Source organism: Bradysia coprophila, unplaced genomic scaffold (genome assembly GCF_014529535.1).
Source record: "Bradysia coprophila strain Holo2 unplaced genomic scaffold, BU_Bcop_v1 contig_235, whole genome shotgun sequence".
NCBI classification, from domain to species: domain Eukaryota; kingdom Metazoa; phylum Arthropoda; class Insecta; order Diptera; family Sciaridae; genus Bradysia; species Bradysia coprophila.
In genome coordinates this window covers 1993033-2014040 of record NW_023503496.1, presented here as the reverse complement: position 1 = coordinate 2014040, position 21008 = coordinate 1993033, and the positions used below count along the sequence as shown (strand labels likewise).

General features: G+C 37.3%; 1 protein-coding gene across 1 annotated transcript in view; it reads right to left on the bottom strand.

Moving 5' to 3' along the window:
* Positions 1-21008, bottom strand: part of LOC119077365 — a 122959-nt gene that overhangs the window by 56344 nt on the left and 45607 nt on the right. Inside the window, exons 3-4 of the mRNA XM_037184550.1 lie at positions 18693-18903; positions 11017-11153 (exon numbers count right to left, since the gene is read on the bottom strand). Coding sequence (XP_037040445.1) covers positions 11017-11153; positions 18693-18903 — 348 coding nt within the window. The remainder of the gene's footprint in view (positions 1-11016; positions 11154-18692; positions 18904-21008) is intronic.

Here is a 21008-nt window from a genome sequence, read left to right as displayed (position 1 = left end):
GTGGAAGTTTTGCATTTAAAGCTTAAATAAATGTTGAATGTGTGTATGGGATTCCGGTTGGGCGAATTCAACTCGTAAAACTGATTTGCTAACGTTGACGACAGAGACTATTTTCTACAGGGATGAGCCTTACCGATACAGATCCTCTCTGACCTGTCATGGCCTGGAAGGGCATCCGAAAAGCTTCTCAGTCGAACTCCCACAGACACAATTCTATTCATTCAATGTTCAGGAAAATTTCAAATTTTTCAAGTCTTTGTCTGCGGCTTTCTGATCTTCGTTGTGTCTCTCCCAATCAACATTACAGTGACTAACACTCTTAAAACCCAGCCAATCGAAGAAATTAAATTTTGACATTTCCCCAGTGTTTCAAACGTCAAACACATAGATTTCATTCGGCTGTCCTTTTGTCACTTGAGCTCGCGTTATGAGTCAGAAAACCATATACGAAACACTGACATTTGACATTTTAATCATGGTAATAAGGCAGTTGTAAGTTGATGCATATGGAAACACGGGTGGTGCCACCAGAGAAAAGAGACCAGTTATATATTGAATCGTAAATTCGGCTATGAAAATATGTAGATGTCGCCACTAGAGAAAAGGGGCAAAATGGCGTCACCGTCACGACATGCTTTATGTCAAAAAGATTCCATACGTGGGCTGGTTGTTTGTCACTGTAAAAGTTTTGCAAAAACACTGTTGGCATCGAATTATGAATCGCTGTGAATCTCTGAAGCTGCTAACAGAGCAAGAACATCCCTTTCATTAAAAGTCAAAGAAGAATTGAAGTTCATGTCAAGGTCAAGCTTGTACACATCTAGGCGCAGATGAGCAGGACACTCACTTTTCGCATAAACATGTATCTCTTCACAGTAATTATGAAGAGCGAATCGTCGAACGAAGCGAATTGATCTTTTTCACACAATGTATGGTAGAATGTCAAACTTTGTATGTAGCGGGGGACATAATTTGTATGAACAGATCATATCTGGTTTGTACTTTCATTGATCTTTTTGCGGTGGCAGCGTCTGTCAAACTGTTTGTACATTTCCTTCTGAATTGACACTGGTTCATCAGAAAGAGCTTTCGGTGAGTTGATTGAAAATTACTTTTGTGAAGATCTTTTCACTCAGCGACTCTAACTGCACGAAGACGGCTGGCATTGAAAGTGACGAATTTAGTGGATGTTTTCGATATAAAAATGTAGGACACAAAAAGCGCATCTAACCTTGTGTTCCACTGGTTACTTATGCTTATCTATGCATAGAATTGAGATGAGAAGATACCTCTGATCCCTACATGCTGTTCCGTACGTTATTTTTAGTATCGATCTTCGAAAAACCAAATCAAATTTATCGGAAAATATGCCCTGGTTTGATAGACTGAACGAAACAAACCCCCATTGAATGCAGAGATATTACTTCCGAAAGTGTTCTCGCACCCGAAGCTTATACAATTTATATTTTATGGCATATTACAACCAATAACACTATACGTTCCGCACAAGTAACCGTTAAATATAAAAGCCTCTCTAAACATCTTCCATAAAATTTCCAAAGAAAATGCCCATTTCAAATTCGTTTCCTCTCATAAAACTTCCAAAATTGTACACATCTCACATTGTAAAAACCTATTCATAGCCCACACTCACCTCCCCCCTCTTTTACACACACACACAACAAACACACCCACACATGCATACGCACACACTTTCGTGTCGAGCTATATAATTTATGTGTTGCCCTGACAGTTATTTCGCTTACAAGAATATTTGGGTTTTATATCAAGTGTGTTTGTTGGGAAGAGCTGGCTGAACGTGGAGCAATATTAAGTGATAAAATGAATAATAAACTAGACATTTCGACCGAACCTTTTGTTATTATTTTAACTTTTACGCATATACGCGACTTTCGAAGCATAAAATAAATTGAAATAAATTCGGTTAACATATTGGTTGTACATGGTGTGTGGAGCCGTTCATAAATATTGTATTATCATTTCTATGCAGCCCTTTCGATCCTATGCTAATAAATTCGAAGAGGTAAAGGTGTTGAGAACCGTATAATACGAATACATTGTAGCATTGAGAAGTTGCTTTGTTGAATTTTGATCGGATTCGAATGATGGTACTTGACGAGAACGGTCTCGCTGAGAGGTTACGCGCCTATACTAGCCTACCGTCGAAGTTACCAGGGAGTCCAGGTAACTGTTTGATTTTATTTTGTAATATTCAGAGTGAGAGCAGCACATTTCTGAATATACTAGACACGACCAATGCTCTCTCTGGGAGAACGTTGTCATATATGACTAAATCTGTTTCGATCAAACTTTTCTTTATTTCAGTTTCTGTTGGAACGTGAATCCAAGTTTGCCATTGTAAAACGAATGAATCGAGTTCTCCAAGAAAAATTGTAAGAGAAGAAACATTCATTCGACAATAAAATACGCAAGTTAAAGGGTGACAAGCCCGAATCAAAGAGTTTAATATCAATCGCCCCAAAGTCCACAAATCGAAAACTAGCTGGTAGCTAGTTAGTGTTGAAGATACAACATTTGGCGCCCCCGGGTGGACGATTTTTGGAGCGTTGGATAATAATGATACGTGGATGTTACAAAGTCGATCATCATGGAAAAGTTGAAGAAGGCACGCACTCCGATTCGTGGTCTAATTACCAAAACGATAAATGAAGTTACAGCGGAATTGGCCAAGGATGAAAAGGATGTCATAATGTTAAAAGCGAAATTCGAAAGATTGAACGACCTTCAAGCACGAATTCAGGAAGTCGATGCGTCAATTTTCAATGAGATGTTGAGCGATCCAGAGGTGGCTGAGGAAGACCTACTGAAGGAATCAATCACTTGTGAGGATATTTTGACCTCGATGGTAACGGCGAAATTGAAACTGGATTGTGCAATAATCAAGAGAGAGAGTGTGTCAAAGGACGTTAAGGAAGATGGATTATCATCAATTGCATCAACGTCGAATCGAAAGCGGCAATTTAAGTTGCCGAAGATTGAATTAAAGAAGTTCAGCGGAAAAATTGTGGATTGGTTAAGCTGGTGGGCACAGTTCAGTAAAATAGACGGAGATGAAGAGCTGCATGTCACCGATAAATTCCAGTATTTGATCCAATCGATGGAACCGAATTCAAAAGGAGCTGATATTGTTAACGGTTTCCCAGCAACGGAAGCCAACTATCCGAAAGTCATTCATGTACTACAAGAACGTTTCGGAAGGAAGAAGTTGCTAATACAAGTTTATATACGAGAACTGTTTAAAATGAGTTTGGAAAGCATGAACAGAAAAGCTAGCCTCGCTTCAATGTACGACAAATTAGTGTGTCATATCCGAGCGTTGGATTCATTGAAGGTCACTGTCGAACAAGCGTCGCTGTTTCTGTATCCAATGGTGGAGGCTAGTCTACCGGAAGATGTGTTGGTAGCGTGGCAGAGATCTGCAAAGTACGAAACGGATGGATCTACCGAGAATCCACCAAAAAGTGAGTTGGATTATTTGTTGGAGTTCTTACAACAAGAGGTGGAGAGAGAAGAACAACGAGCTATAGCAAGTTGTTATGCCAACAACGATAACGACAAAACACGGTTGAAGCAGTACGAATTGTCTATGCCAACGGCGGCAATTTTGCATGTTGGAGGAGCAAGATTCGAATGCATTTTCTGTGGGGAACAACATGCATCACAGGGTTGCGAGTCAGCAAAAGAATGGCCTTTAGAACGAAAGTGGAAGGCAGTCAATGACATGAAAGCTTGCTCCAAATGTCTTCAGCAAGGACATTATGGTAAAAATTGTAAAGCAGAAATAATATGTTCAAAGTGTTCAAGGCCACATTATCATACAATGTGTACAAAGCAATCATAGAAAGATGGTCGATGAATGGACAAATTATGTAGATGGTCGAAGTATGGACAATTTACGAAAGATGGTCGATGAATGGACAAATTATGAAGATGGTCGATGAATGGACAAATTATGGAGATGGTCGAAGTATGGACAATTTACGAAAGATGGTCGATGAATGGACAAGTTATGAAGACAGTCGATGTATGGATGAATTATGAAGATGGTCAATTTATGGACAATGATCGAAACGATGATTGAAAACGTGCAAACGGTGGGAGGAGAATTTAGGAATTATTTTGAGAAAATAAATGGTGGGAGGATGTTGGAACGTGAATCCAAGTTTGCCATTGTAAAACGAATGAATCGAGTTCTCCAAGAAAAATTGTAAGAGAAGAAACATTCATTCGACAATAAAATACGCAAGTTAAAGGGTGACAAGCCCGAATCAAAGAGTTTAATATCAATCGCCCCAAAGTCCACAAATCGAAAACTAGCTGGTAGCTAGTTAGTGTTGAAGATACAACAGTTTCGTTAAACTACTAAATTGACATTAAAGCAATTGAAATTTTGTTCGAAACCATCGATATAATATAGGGTATGTAGATAAGTAATGTCAAAGCAAAGATCACATGGATGTATGTGTAACGAAACTTACGTTTTGAGAAAGCGAGCGAAATAATGTCATACAATTATTTGAAAATAATTGAAACTCTGCATTTCTCAATTTCCTTTTTCTCTTCGTTTCGTGTTGTGATTCGTATTTTTTGCACTTGAATGTGTGCTATATTTCCGAAATTTCGTTGTTCGTGTTTCACCGATCAGTGGGGCCACTGAACTTTGCTGCAATTCACGCCGTAAGCGTGCCTAAAATTTGAATTTTAAGTGAACGATTCGATGAAAAACTGAACCGAAAAATACATTTCAACCCTTCATTGTATGAAAATGAGGCTACGTTAGAAAGACCTCCGCACTTTCCATTTTGAATTTCAACCGCACTTACGGCGTGAATTTTCATTCAAATTTAAGTTCAGTTGAAATTTCGTACTGAAATGCAGTATGAGTTAGCCGATAGCCGCAATGTTTTTTTCGCGATAGAACTGAGAGAAATAAAATGGCGATCGGCGTAACCTCCTTATAAACAACCTTAGACTTACTGCTGATTTAGATAGCTATGTAAAGGTAACGACAAACTTCTTTTGTTTTCAGCTCTTTTCGCATTGCGAAAAGACCGGGAAACAAAAGAAATTGTTCGTTAACTTTACATTGTTATGTAAATCAATCGATCTCATTCACTGGTGATTTTTTGATAGTTTTAGCAGGGATATTCATATTGGATAGAGAGAAAGTAGATAGTGAATTTTGACAGTTCAAACTTAACGAAACACAACTACGGTATGCGCCCCAAGAGTTATTTGTCGTCTACCAGGGCTGTAAACTTTGGGGAGGTCACGAAGATCGCCATTTTATTAGATACGCGGAACACACCTTTTCCATGCAACAAAATTCACCAAAATCAAATTTGTGTGCCATGGTGAATTATTAGCATGGAAAGTAATGTTTGTCACATGTGTCATAATCTGCCTGACTAATCCAAATCCACAACCTTGTCGCCAATCATAAGACGCTTTCTGCAATGAACGTCAACACAAGGTATGGTCGAATGTCAAACTTTGTATGTAGCGGAGGACATAGCGATTCGCTATGTCCTCCGGTTTGGCGTGGGGTAATTTGGCACACGGTGCTAGAACAACGCATTTTTCAACTACGTAAAAGGTGAACTCGCACACGATTTTTTCATACCAAAATTTTGTATTTTGTATTTTGTATTTGTCATTACATCAATTCCATGGCTAAAAAGCATTTGCAGCAATAAACTTGCGTGTGCGAGTTCACCTTTTACATAGTTTAAAAGTGAGTTCTTTTGGCACAGTGTGCCAGATTACCCGATACCTCCGGTTTGTATGAACCTGGTTTATCTTTTCATTGGTTTTCTGTATACAAAAGCAGATTAATCATCCTCTTAACAGACCAGTGAACCAGTTGAAAAGGTAGCAAAGAAATGAATGATTGAAGTGTTCACTTTTGCAAGTTTTTGTATAGCTTATGGGCAAAGACAAAAGATGGCATCCACAGGATCTTAACGCTTTAATGGACAATTCGTCTTCAAGCTCAAAAAACCTATATCAAGGTCACCATTTAATTTGAAACTCAATGTACTTTGACATAAGCCGACGACGTGCGTCGCGCAACGTACTAACAGCATGAATTGTCCATGTAATTTCATCATAAAAAATAGTTCTCAAAAGATGATGCAAATAATTTCAGTTGCTCTCGGGGCATAGTTTAGATTCACGCAGCAACAATCTTGTGTCAGTGTTCTAGTTTCCGAAACAAGTTTTCAATTCCAGTAAATCATAGCCACTCATAAACTTTGCTGTTTCCGAAATTTGTGTTTCTTTTAAAAGGAAAACTAAATAAACACAAAAAACAGACGTGAGGCATGGCGATGAAAATGTTCGAAACGTTTTTCAATTTTACTTTATTTTTACTTTTGAAAAGTTGTACGCTCTTCATCTGCGGGAAAAATATTTTCAGTTTTTCTGTGATGTTTTTCCCCACTAAATACAATTCCCTTTTAGAGAATCCCGGCAAGAAAAAAAGTTTTTCCATAAACTCATTGATCTCTCGACTATATACTATTGAAAGGTTGTTCTCCGGAGGTAGAAAAAGTACCCGAAAAAAATCTTTATTTCCTGAATCTGACATATGGCTCCAAGCAGCGAACTTAATCATAACATGTAGCTTTTCGGTTTACCATAAATATGTAAAAACGAAACTGTCTGGAAGGCAATGTTCAAAAGCAGGACCATCTTTTTCTCGTTCTTTCTCTCTCCCATTCTATTCATAGTCATCTACGAAGAGTGTGCAATATTCTCTAAAAATTTATTTATGATCCGATCCGTAACACACAAAAACATACGTATATCCATCGGATGAGTAGTAGTATAGTAGCGGCGTTCAACAACAATAACAAAGAAATATATTTATTCAGAAACATTATATTTAAAATGATAATTTTACGAGGCAATAAATATCATTGCTGTTCGCAACAGACATTTTTCAGGCGAAAAGGGTTTGCGAGCTGTTTTTTTTTGCCTTATCGTATTGACTTCTCCTTGTACGTACAGTATGGGAATATGAATCAATAATAAAATTGACTGAGTGACCCTTTTATTCATAAAATCCATAAAAAAGTTAAGGATTTGTATATTATTTGATAAATGGGCGGCTTACAATATATGCGGTACTCTCTGTTGAGAGATGTTCATTTATTGGCTTGATGGGAAAGAAAAAGGAATATTATTTATAGCCCCGAAGTCTTGCAGGGATTTTAAGCGGAAAAAATAAGCGATTTTCAATAAACAATTTTTCTTACTCTCTGTCGTTTTGGAATTGGTTCGGAGTTTTGCGTCGTTAAGCGAAATTTAATTCTCTTGATCTAGAACGCAAACATTGTCCGAATGATTTACGCATAATTGAGTATAAATGGAGGCAGTAAACTGTATTGAAAACAGTTTATGGGAGAATTCATTGAAGTATGAATAGGAAACGATGTTTGCACAGTAAGTGGAATGTCTGGCCATGAAAAACAACTTCCTTTTCCGGATGCGTAAAATAGACTCCAAAGAAATTTTGCATTTGGGCGTTATTGCTTGGAGATAGAGCGCTATGCTCCAACGGTACAAACTACCTTTGACAGGACAACGTCATGACGTCATACACAGAAACACACATAATTTAAATATAGCGTGACATTCATTGTCTTCGTTACTTCGTTATCAGCTTTCGTCAAGTTTTAAACTGAGGTTATGTTCGCCTAAAGTTCTAAAATAACCTTGACGAGAAAGTCTGTTTCATGGTACTATAAAGACTATTACTGAGAGGCAGAAAACAACCTTTACTCTTTTTTTGGCTATGTCGTCTGTGGAAGATGTTTTGCAAATAACCTTGAACTGGCAAAAAAGAGTTGAAAATCTTACCTGTTGCAGATAACTTTGGCTCCAGGTAACCTATCATAGCGGCCACAGCTGTAGCTCTCCATACGAAAAATACAGCTGTAGGAGATAACATAGATCACCTGGAGAAAAAGTTACCTGCAACAGGAAACAAAGTATCACAGAATCTGTGTTTCGTGATTGGGTTCACCAACAGGTAAGATTTTCAACTCTTTTTTGTCAGTAGACTCAGCGTTCACTGAGAGCGATTTCTGACCATTTAATTACCTCTTCATATACTACCTTGGACAGCAGTACTAAAAAGGTGGTGCTTTGTACTTAACGAAAGTACATTTTGTGTGTCGACTTGCAAGTTGCTTTTATTTCCGCTAGGCGTCGCCATCTTTCGTTTCAAATAGCTCTTGAGTTACTAATCCGAACGTAAGGGTCCTGATTTGTATTGGCTTTCATGAAATTTAAAAACGACGAATTTGAAGCCACCAATCCGTCTTTGTAGATACGCTATGGAGTTAAATGTGCGAAGTGTACGCAGCGTTAATAATAAATGGCGTTGTTCCCGCCCGCAACGCCATCTGTTATCAACTCTATGATAGTATGGTTTTCGAAAACTTCCCTTAGATGCGTTTTTTGTGAATAACACCTAAGTCTGAATTCACAGTCGTCAATTTTGTCTCTGTTTAGCTAGCCGTTTACGTGACGTTTCTATTGTTTAGATAACTTTTGCATAGTTCTAATTCCAACTGTAAAGTAAACGGCTGGAAAACGGACGAGTGTGACTGTGAGGCTACCTTAACTGTAGGTACACATATCGCAATTTGAAAGAGACCTAATTCTAACTTGACAGGACAGCAAAAGAAAAATTTGAATTAGGTCTGATTGGCCTTGGCCTTCTTATTCAATTCTTGGGTACACCTAACAGTGACTAATCGATAGTTCAAGTTTCCGATTTTTACTTGTAACTACAGAGCCGGACTGGCGAGAAAAAGTCATTCAGGAGTTGTTTGAAGAAAGTCTCTTCATTGCCCTTCATTCATACAAAAAACAAAATATTCTTCGGTCATCGTTCGAATGCCCATTGAACCAGTCCGGAACTGTAAAATTAACATATATGCTGAAGAAAACGTATTTTCCACAAATGTTGTCTCCATTCATTCGATGTGGCCTCTATGTTTGCATGCTCTCTAAATATCTTCTGGCATTCTGACTGTTTTGCTTTAAATATACGGAAAATAGGACACCTGTCTGCATCTAACAGAGATAATCAACAAACAGTTCAAATCTTTCCTTTTACTATTCAAAATCGTTCGCTTTGGCTTAATTCGATCCATGAATGAGGTCAGCTATGTTCGAAAATGTTAATTGGTACACCTTAAGGCAGTTGAAACGTTCCCTTTGAAAATCGTTCAATTGTTCAAAAATTCTAAAATTTGCGAAAATCATTGAACATTGATTGTGTACGGATGTGTATAACCACTACCAACCAACATCGTGTTTCATGACGTTCTCATGCATTTATTATACACATCCCACTTCAATCAACCGATGTAGGAGAGAAAAAAAATTACCCATCCGCTGTGCATACAGCACCCTTCCCAAATTTCCAGTCAAATAACTAAATGATCTGAAAAAAAAAATTAATTTGAAAAAAGCGATTCGAGCGGCTCTCAAACAATCGATAAACGATTTTACATTGAACGTACAAGCCACCCACATAATTGGATATTGAGTAAAGAGGGACAGAAAAAAAAGTGTTCATTTTAATGACAAAACATTAACAAACCCTTCCATCATGACTTCATAACACTTCGACTTTTCCAACAACCTGTCGTTCGACTATATGTCACACACAAACATTTTTTGTGCGTGTGTGTTACACATGGAATTGATGCCTTTCAGTTGCAGAGAGAAGTAAATAACCCAAGCCCAAATGACCTGAATTAGCTTTTTGCTTTAATTTACTGACCGTGTTAGCACTAATAGCTTCTAAACATAGCCCCTAAGTAAATAAAAAGTATTACCTTCCGTGATGATACGTATAATATGTGTGTGTATAGAGAGAGGAGTGAATGCTATGTGTATCCAAGTAAGTTTAATGTAACAATATGTGGGGATGGACGAACGAAGGTATACATATAATATGCCTCGATATGCACATCATATCTATAATATAAAGTTGAATGTTTGTTTGTCGGTTTGTTTGTTTGTCTCTCAGACGGAACGTCCTAGAGACTTAACACTTGGCATACCGACTAATGAGGACAAGTTAGGAAGAACGCGATTTGGCACTTTCATGCGTTACTTGACGCGCGATTTTTTTTGTCTCTTTACGTCGTGAATGCGTTTTATAAAAACGAAACCATTTCTGACGCTTGACACTTTTTGACGCGTGAAAATATCTTTGTGAAGTAGTAAAAAATGGCAGCACTGCAGTCAAGGCTAGATTGTAGGCTAAATGGCTACTTTTTCAACTACTTTGCTGAACACACATTGGACTCTCAGAATGCATGATAAGCGAGTTATCAATGGTTTAAATCTGCTATCAGCACTGAAAGAAGCAGACGTCATTTAAACATGCTCCCTAAATTATCTTTCATCAAAAGTAGTATCGAAAAGAGTTACAAAACTTTGAAACTGTTTTCGCAACTACTTCAGAGTGGGTTTGCCACTACTTCAGCTTTTTAGCAAAAATCCTGAAGTAGTTGTGAAATTAGTTGCATAAAGACGTGTCTAGCCTTGGATGCAGTGTTGTCAGACTCCGTTTTTTTACAGAACTACTTCAGGGGAGTTAAAAATACTTGAATGTTTGGTCATTAAAATAATCCCGAGCAAAGCCGGATACTATGCATATATATATATACAGTTACATGTCCTGTCCCTGTGCCTTTGTGCTAGAACATTTTCGAAAGAATTTTACTTTTATCCTTTAAACATTGTTTCTATTACGTGTGTCCAATGTCCGTCCCATGGAGATAGAGTTTACGGTGTGAATTGACAATATATCAGATCTGATGTGTCAAATTTATTATTATTTGCCAGAGGAGGTGACAAAGAATGGATGGATATCGTTTGTTTTTCGTGTCCATTTTTGTTGCTGTTTTCGTTTTGTTTGTTAACTGTTAATCATCATATACATACCTGTACAATGTCACCCTGCTCGTGACCGGATGCCGTAAATGTTATATGACATAAAAATGGTAATCGATTCCATTGTGGTGGCGGTACTCGCAGCGAATATGTTCTTCCAATATCACCATAATACGTTCGGTTACATACTGTGAAAGAAAATAAATTTCCATAAATAGAATTGCGAATGTTCTTCTTCTCTTTGTTGTTTGTTTTGTGTGTGAGCGTAATTTAAAACGTTAAATAATCGATTATTCGGAGCAGCATCAGCCCAGCTTCTGTATTATCGTAATTAAGGCGCTAAATTTTAAGTTAATTTCGAGCAAGTTACGATGTCGACTAAGACAACAAAATGATGACGCAAAACGGGAAAGTTTATTTGGAAAAGGTTTCGTTGGTTAACATAATCCGATTTCAACAGAAATTCTAGACTTTCCTTTCAAGTGTCCTTTTTTATGAGAAAATGAAATTTTAGAGGAAAAAAATATTTTGTGGATTGTTTGCCCGCCCGTTTGTCAAGGGACTTACGGTCATTTCGGCATCATTAGGTTTATGGAAATCTTAGCTTTTTACCACTTAAGGATTTTCTTGGATTTTCAATGTATTACAGTCAGGGGCAGTGAAATTTTAGCATGAGTTTGCTTCAGCTGTTTTTCCCATGCGTGTGCGTGTAGCACCTTAAACCGTATAAAAAGTATAAACAGTTTTATGAGTGGATCAGCTCAAAAACAGCTGAAGCAAATTCATGCTGAAATTTTACTGCCCCTGACTGTAGTTTTCTGAGGATTTTTTTTCCTTTTTGTAGATTTTATGAAGAGAGGCTTTTCTAAAGCTTCAACGGATTTTTCAAGGATTTTTTTTTCGATTTACAGAAAATTTTCCTTCGTTACTGGACTTTATAGTGCAACTTCCTTTAGTTGTTTAACTCGTTTTTTGCCGTGAAAAATTGGGGAACAAATTTTTCTCCCGGAAAATTGTTTTTCAGCCGGAAAAGCTATTTACTACTGCCATGGTAGAACTTTTTTTGTGTAGTCGGAATGGAGTCGGTATTAGGGTTCCTCCAAAAATTGTCGCCGAAAATGCACCAACTTTGAATCCATTTTCCTTGAGGAAAACTATATTCAAGGACTTCAGCTGACCGGTCATGATCCATGTTCAGGATCCTGACGTATGACCTGAAATCCCATAGATTATACGGATTTTTTCACTTTTTTCTAGATCATTGAAAGATAAGTAGTTATAACTTGGGATACTAGTTCCAGTGTTTCTTGAACATAAATTTCATCACTCACTACTTCCCCATTCCTTCATTTCAGTTCGAGGATTATGGAAAGTTCCATATTTGGGACGTTTTAGTGCCGATTTTCCCTATGAAAATTTCAATTTACTTTTACGAAAGCTTATTTGTGTGACATGGCGATTTTATTGGTGACTGTTTAAAGGGACTAGTCCTGAAGTTCCTACTTCTTTTTCTAGAAACTAGACATTCCTTACGTTTTTGACAAGTTGACAAGTTTAAGGTCATCAGTTTTCAGTTCCTTAAAAAAAGTGACTTCTTCATGGTCCACTGTCTTCCCCGTCCCCCTCCCACTATAGGGAATTCCGACGACTTTTATGATTTTCTCCTGTTTTTTTTTCTTCTTATGAACTGACCTTAATCGTCAACAATAGTAAAGTTAACATTAAATTACCTTTCAAATGATACCCCACACAACCATGTACGTTTTGTGTACCTCGAGAAATTTCAGTAAGAACAGTGTAGGTCTTCAGTTGAAAACTTAACCTGCACGTATTTCAGAGTGGATGATTTTTAAAACCACTAAGTCTCAATAGTACATGTGATTACCTTTCTAATGACACCCCACACGACCCAGTACGGCTCGTGTAACTGGAGAAATTTTTGTAAGAAAATTGCAATTTTTCGGTTTTTGCTCACCTTTCACCAGCCACACAAGCTTCGAAGAATTTTTTTGAAAGTGGTTTTGGCTTCTAGGGTCGAAGTCCTTTCTAGGTACATATAAAAAATCCAATAGAAAATGCGTTCGATTTCGGTAGGCTGTTTTTCAAAAGAATCCCTCCACACACAGTGCGCGCGACCACCGGCTCTCTGAATCGTTGCAGATTGGAATGAATGCAGGCCCTACATGATTATTTGAATTTCATTCAACATTACCATCATTTCTATGCATTTCCCGTTCACGTATTTTACGTACACGTAAACTATGCTCCTAAATGTATGCGAGCAACAACGTTGGATGTCTAATCGACCAGATTTCATTTGGAATTTCCAATTTAATTGCATTAAATTTTTACTTTGATATGAAAATTGCACAATATCCAAAATTAATGTAACCCAGTAATACCTGCCAGCCGTGCTCTAAATCCATACACCGGATCGCTATGTCGGTCCAACAATATATCAAAAGCGAAAAAACAATTTTACCAGAGCTCAACATATCTGCATTTACATAATCAACCATCAATAGTATTGTATCTATAGATAGCAGCTTTACACAACATAAAAAATGGACTGAAAGTTTTTAACCTATCCCGAATTAACCCGAATTGACCTACTTTATCGACAATATCTAATTTTAGCTGATAGTTTAATTGGACTACAGAAACAGCGAAACGGTTTTTTTTTCTGCTGTGGTGGTATGGATGAATTGGTTGGACGTTTTCTGTATTGTTTTTAAATAAAGTGCAGTTATGTTCGGTACATTGTTCATTGTATGGTCTGATAAGTCTGTCAGTAATGGATTTATAAAAAATCGAGAGATAATGATTCACATATACATCCATGCACGGGATTATGGCGAAATCTAACTGAAGAAGCAGCTATTTTACTTATGCATAAAATTTAAGGCCAGGTTATGCCCGCTTACATCTGTGCGATATAACCATAACCTGGCCTTAAGGAAAATGTCGCAAAAATGAAAGCAATAGTATATGAGATGACACACTGATTGGAAAAACGTTGATAATACAGTGTTAAAAGAGCGTAAAAACAGGGGAAAAACCAGTTAATTTAACTGAGCTTGATGTACGATGTAAATTTCGACTCTTTTTTAACACTGTACAGTGAACGACATCTCAAATGTCTCACGGAATTCGCAATGACACAATAAAATTCTCAGAAAAATTTGACAGTGAGACATTTGAGACGTCGTTCACTGTATATAGACTGCACAACAGAATTTTTTGTGAATCGAATGTTTTATCGATTATCGCTATGTATCGATTAATAATTCGATTATCAGTCAATATTTATCGATTATCGATAAAACTTTCGTTTGGATGACATTTTTCAGTGAGCATACCTAAACAAAGTGTCGTTTCGAATGTCTTAGTAGGGGTGAAATTCAGAAGTTAATATTCTTCAAGTGCAACAGGTTATTAGTCCTAGAAATGATAGATAGAACTTTCAACTCTGACATTTTGATATAAGCCCATCCAACCAAAGTTAATTGATAGAGATTAGAGATGAGCAGGGTCTAGGATTTTCCTACTGTATATGTGACATTTAGGATCAAAATTCGGTCTTTTCCACCTGTCAAAGTGACATTTTACATGTCAAACGAAACAAATGTCAGTAAAAATCACAGCGCCCTTGCATTTCCAATTTTTGTATGGTAGTTCTTACTTGGAAAACACTTGTACGATTTATGACCCATGAATTAGAACTGAGGAAAAATAAACGATTTTCTTACTACTTCGAATATTTGTTTTCGTTTGACATTTAAAACTTCACTTTGACAGATCGTAAAGATCAACTTTTGATCCTAAATGTCACATATGTATCGCATATGTAAGTAATTTTGTTGCCACGTTGGGGAAACCCGCTCATCTACCGCAGCAATGAAAAGTCAAACGCCTGGAAATGTATAGCGAAAATATCGACAATGACCTGATTCATCTAGATTCATGATCGCTTAATACAAAAATCCAAATTCAACAAGCTGAGCTCTAAACATAATGGGAACATAATATAGTTACGCAAATGTCGTATTTTATTGCGTGCTTCATGCGAGAGTTGACCATTAAATAACAGTTTTTTCCCTGCGAAAATGAATTATTATATTCGGTTCATTTTACGTGAATTCCATTGTGACACTCAACTTTCGCATATCGGACAGGTGATAAACTAGAATCATTTGATGCTGTGAAAGTAATTCATCAATTCGTAAATATTAGTCAATTCACTTGTGTGTTTTTGTAAGAAACTTGCTTCTGTAATAGATTTAGATTGGCTCGTTCAGTATGTGTTGTTTACGTAGATGGAAGCACGGTATTTTGGTGGGTTTTGAAATTAAATTTCTCTATGTTGCCCAAATTGCTATACCAAACAAGGTCTTTAATTTGTGCTAGGTGAAGTCCATTTTCACCAAGCGATCAGCGTAACCTCCCAATTAAAATATCTTGAAATTGTCATTAACATGTGGCAACATGCAAAAAAAAAAAAAAACAAAACAAGCCCCACCAGAATACGGTGGCGATCCACTTGTTAACGGACAATACGTAAACAAATGTCTTGATCTATTGTAATTCAAACACTGGCCTGGAACAGACATCGTTGTGAGGTTTGTGTGACCTTTAAGACCCATGTAGTAGATAGAAAGACTTTCATACCTTTACCTTACTAGGGAGGTAAAGTGGAGAATATACTGCACTCGGGAAATAATTTCATATCTCGTATAACGATGAGTAAAAGTACATCGGGCTGGAGCCCTCGGATGCTTTTACTCATCTGGATACGACATTTCAAATTACTTACCTCATATAATGTACTTTTATAAGGTTTTAAAGGCCTCTGAATGCAACAACACTTGTCAAAAGACAAGTACCGATGGAAGTTGCTCAAAAAACACATTTGTGGATGCGCTTTAATTTTGGGGGCTATTTTTTGGGAAAACATTTAGAAAATTTTCTCAAAAATGTTTTAAGGTATTTTTTTGAAAGTGGACCAGGCTCCGTCGGGTTTTTTTTAGCGACTCTTTGTCTACATGCCCAGATAGCCCTTGGCCTCAATAGTCTAAACCCGCAGTCTCGTTTGATTTTAATATTCTTTAATCGGCTTGTGAACTTCCACCAAAAGTCGAAAAAGGTTGTTTTTTGTCCGTGATTTACTGCCGCTACAGGCTATTGACACACATGTGTGGGGGTTTATTGGATAGGTATTGTCCAACCACAGCCACTAATCTAAAAATAAATATTCGCCAGGTGCGAGATATCCCCCTTTGAAGCTCACAAAAATTTCCGGCCTTTGACTGAAACATTATTTTTGTCATTTTCGAACAATGGTACAGAAAACATGTAAGATATCTGTGCTTGTCCCGTATCTACTGGTCAACACCTATCCAATGAACCCACACACATGTATGTCCATAGCCTGTAGCGGCAGTAAATCTCGGACAAAAAATATCTTTTTGCAATTTTTGTGGAACTTCACAAGCAGATAAAAGAATATCAAAATTAAACGACTGCGGTGTTAGACTATTTGGGACAAGGGCTATCTGGGCATTTAAGCAAAGAGTCGCTAAAAAATTACTCCGACGGAGCCTGGTCCACTTTCAAAAAAATCCCTCTTTAGTGAAAGTTAAGGGAAAAATGGGAAAGTCTAGGAAGATATGGGAAAATTGACGAAAATGTTCCACCAAAAATAGTCACCACAAAATTGTTGCCTCATGTAATGAATTACTTTTGCAGAACCCATTGAAATCTATTACTTCCCATTTTACGACTGACAGTTGTTTCAAGTGGCTAATGTATGAATTTTGTGAATTTTGGTTTGTGATTGTCAATGGATTTTCCCTATAATCACACAGTAATTCACAGATATAGCAGAGCGACAATTAAATTAGAAATTTTCTTAAAAATCAAAAATGTAATCAAGCAAAAGAATGGAATCAAATCCGAGATTCCATTTGTACAAGAAGCAACACCGCGATGAGTGTATGTATTATACCGATGTTATCCGGTGGAAATATAATCGCGTGTTCTCAAGAAAATCAATAGTTCAATTTATTAATGCTTATACCAGAAATCATTTGCTCTGACTTCAATCATCATATCCTTCGCGTTCCAAGAAATGTAAATAATTTCCATCGTTTTTAAAATAACATTGGAGACAATTTCATTAGAGTTCCTGTTTGATGGAAAAACAAACGAGGAGTGGAAACGAACGCAGAGCGACTTGTTTAAATCAATACAAAAATTAATATTTTCCTCGTTGCAAACCTTTTCATTTTTCCATTCCAAATATTGACTTCACTATAATTGATTTGCTCTGAAATTTAATCGAAGATGAAAAGACGGAAACGAGAACGAAAGAAAAGTTTTTTTTTCCTCCTGAGAAATATTTTTCTTTCAACTTAAAAACGGAATAAACTTTACGACTTCTCGTCTCAATTCTGGGATTCAGTCCGTGTACATAAATACACGATTATACACACACCCACCGTTGCGTTTCTCCTCTACAGCTCTCACTCGCAATGATGGATTTTCTTTTATAATTTTCCAGTTTGATCAAACATTTACTTATACTCCGACTCGTTTATACCATATTATACACAGCCATGCCCCGTATACCGTATCCAACGTACTTATATGATCCTCATCATCAATGGGAATCAATAGATGAAACTATGAAACAGAAAATTCAAAGCACTTTCTATATACTATTTGATCCAGCTAAATACTCGTAGAGCCCGACATTTCTGTGCCGAAAAATGTTCAAAATTAAATATTTAAACGAAAATTCACTGAAATATGCAAAGTCAAGTCGTTACACTGAATGAGTCAATGTTTGAAGATGAAAGAATAACAATTTTTTCTGGTGCTGCCTCCTCTATCCCCATCTCCCGGTGCTTTTCATACCAGCTCGGATACGTTTACTGTTTAAATGAAGACGAATTCATTCTTTGTGAGAGGCACGGTGTGTGTACGAAGGTGGAGGCATTTAAATTTTCACGGGAAATTCAAATGAACTCAAGGATTTATGAAGGCACTGTCTTGTTATCTTCTGTGTGTGATGGACCGTATTAAACGGGTTGTGGTGAAAGCATTTTTGTACTCGTTATCGGGACCTATATCACGCTGGCTATATTAATGTATCTCATACGAAGCTCAAGGGTTTTAAGATACGAACAGTTTTCCACCATTGTTAAAGAACCTTATGAGCGTAAGGGCATTAGTAGGCGTTTTAGGCACTTTGAATGTTGCAAAGAAATGTATCAGAGCAAACTGATTACGAATTTAACGAAGCAAAAAAGCAGAAAACATTTTTATTGATTACATTCGGTGCTATGAAAGTAATTCATTACATGAAGTAACAATTTTGTGATGCTCGCAAACTCACTCGTGTTTCCTTGCTCGCCTTCGACTCGGATATACAAACTCACTTATAGAAAAGACAGTTACCGAGCTTGTTGCTCAAAAAATACACGAGTGCGGTTGCGAGTGTCACAAAATTGTTTCCGAATCAGTTGACGCAGCAGCTTCCCATGTACTCTGACTTATCGCCTGCCTGCCCAATGCGAAAGTTGATTACAACGGAATCCACGTTAAATGAACCGAAAATATTCTTCACCTTAATGGATCATTTTCGCACTGGGCAAACTGCTACGTAATGATCAACTTTCGCATGGGGCAGGCAATAAAATGATCTTTCTATTAAATAGCCCACTTACCTGTACAGAATTTCGGTTCGTCACTGGAATCGCCGCAATCATCGCGACCATCGCAATATTTGTCCAATGGCAGACATGTTGAGCCGCCACGGCATGCAAATTCCGATATTTTGCAGGCGTCGATGCCAATGTGTATTGCCAATGCGAAGAATATTAATTTTAGGATTGCGGGTAGCTTAGTGTTGGCATGTTTGGATTTCATTTCTGGCATCTGAAATTGAAGAGAGGAAAGCGATGCAATTAACAGTGTTTCCGACTGACGAGACTTGCGGAAGATTTAACAAGAATTCGTAGATTGTGTCACAACAACGCATGTAAAATGTAATACAAAGCTCTGAATAACTCCAAATTAGGTGTTTTTGGCTTATAAAAGCGTAGTTGGAGTTATGGAACGGCTGCTAGGACTTTCGCGCCGCGTCATTCACAATAATTGACAAAATGACACATTTTGTATAAGAAAAATGTCACTTTGTGGATTATTGTGAATGACACGGAGCAAAATTCCTCAACACCTATGGAACCTCTGACACTCTCCCAAGAAATACCACCCTTGCTAGAATGCGTGAACAAAACTGGAAATTCTTGTTTTGAACAAATAATATGAGATTATCGATACATGAGACGGACAATCGAGGCTTGCCGAGATGACGTCTCATGTATCGATATACTATTTTATCATATGAGCGAAAACGAGACAACAATAATAACGAGTCAATAATTTCCATTTATCCATCTAGACGGCCGATTTATCCGTCTAGATAAATAACTGTTACGTCACAACATGGCGCGAGTATGATAAAAACAATAAAATGTCAAACCAACGAACTGCAAACCAAGCAAGCAACAGAGTAGAATATAAATAAGACGTTTGCTTTGCGTCGGTCAAACAGATAAACAGCTTTTCTCGTTTATTTGGCCCATTAAAAACTAAATGAAAATTCTGCGTCGAGTAGGCTAATTATGTATATCCTGTACTGGTGCTTGATTTGCAGTGCGTCGGTCAAACAGAGAAAGTTTCCCTGTAGCTTCCTTAAGACGAATCAACACAACGCTAACTTTTAGCCTAAATGTGAGCGCAAAATTAATATATTTTGGATGAAAACTTCGTATCCGCGTCCTTTTTAGAAAAAGTGCGACCATCGTTTTGTGTAATAATTTGTTGACTTTGAGTACAGGTAATAAATGTTTGTGGTTGTGTAACCTAAAGACTAAAATTTAGCGTTGTGTTGATTCGTCTTAAGGTTCGCTACCACCAGCAGCAACGCCACCTGTTATCATTTCTCTGTACCACAATGATAGTAATTGGTAGTGCGACATAATTTCAAAATATGGCACGTTTCGATTAACGAACTGGCACTGCCATTATTATGCAACTGTTATAAAACATTAAAATCCCAAGCCAACAAAAAGTCCAAACGCCGACACATTCCATTTCTCTTAACGCACAAAAACATGGTGTGCATTACACCCACACCGAGTGGGAGAGACGCTTTCTGGAGTATCATCATAAAATATAAGTAGGTGAACGAAATTGTCGTTAATGAAAAAAAAAGGAAGAAAAAGAAAACCTTCTTCGGTATGAAAATGATAATATTCCAAGCAGAGGAGCAAAATGCAGATCTGTTTCTGTTATACGGTCGTCGTTTTTTTCTTCACCCGTCTTCCTTACACTCGAATGCTTTTCAGGTCCTTTTGTGACATCAGGAATAAGAAAAATAATCATTACATTAGAGGCATGACATGACTAAAAAGTGTTACATTGCAAACGGGGAACGGTTGTAAAAACATCGTTTTGTTGGCACCGTTTCGAGTGGATTTATGGGTCGATGTTGTTAATGAAGGGCGAACGACGAAGAGGAAGTGTTCTGTTGTCATTATTTATGTGTGCTCAAGAGATATTACACGTTAAATCTGTTGGTGGAGTGTCGGAGATATAGTCTGCTGGATGGATTTTCTTTTTCTTGTGCATAGGGAAGAGGTGATTTAACGAAGATAATGATTAAGATTTCGCCGTATTTTGAATACAAATTGCGATTTCTTTTCACCTGAATTTATCAGTACACGACGACGTTACGTTTAATCGGCTTTTATAATCCGCTGGATTTGCCAATCAACCTTTCCGGAGAAAAACATTTGCATAAAAGTCGTACTCAGCACAGTCGATGCCAAGCCAGTTTTAGATCCATCAAAGCACATTAGCATAGAAAAGATTTGGAGGCTGGTACTTGTCATGACTTGTTTTAGTTGTACTGTAGAGACTCAACTTCAATCAGTTTCCATTGTCGATCTCAGCAACGCTAAATTGCTCGTGTGTTT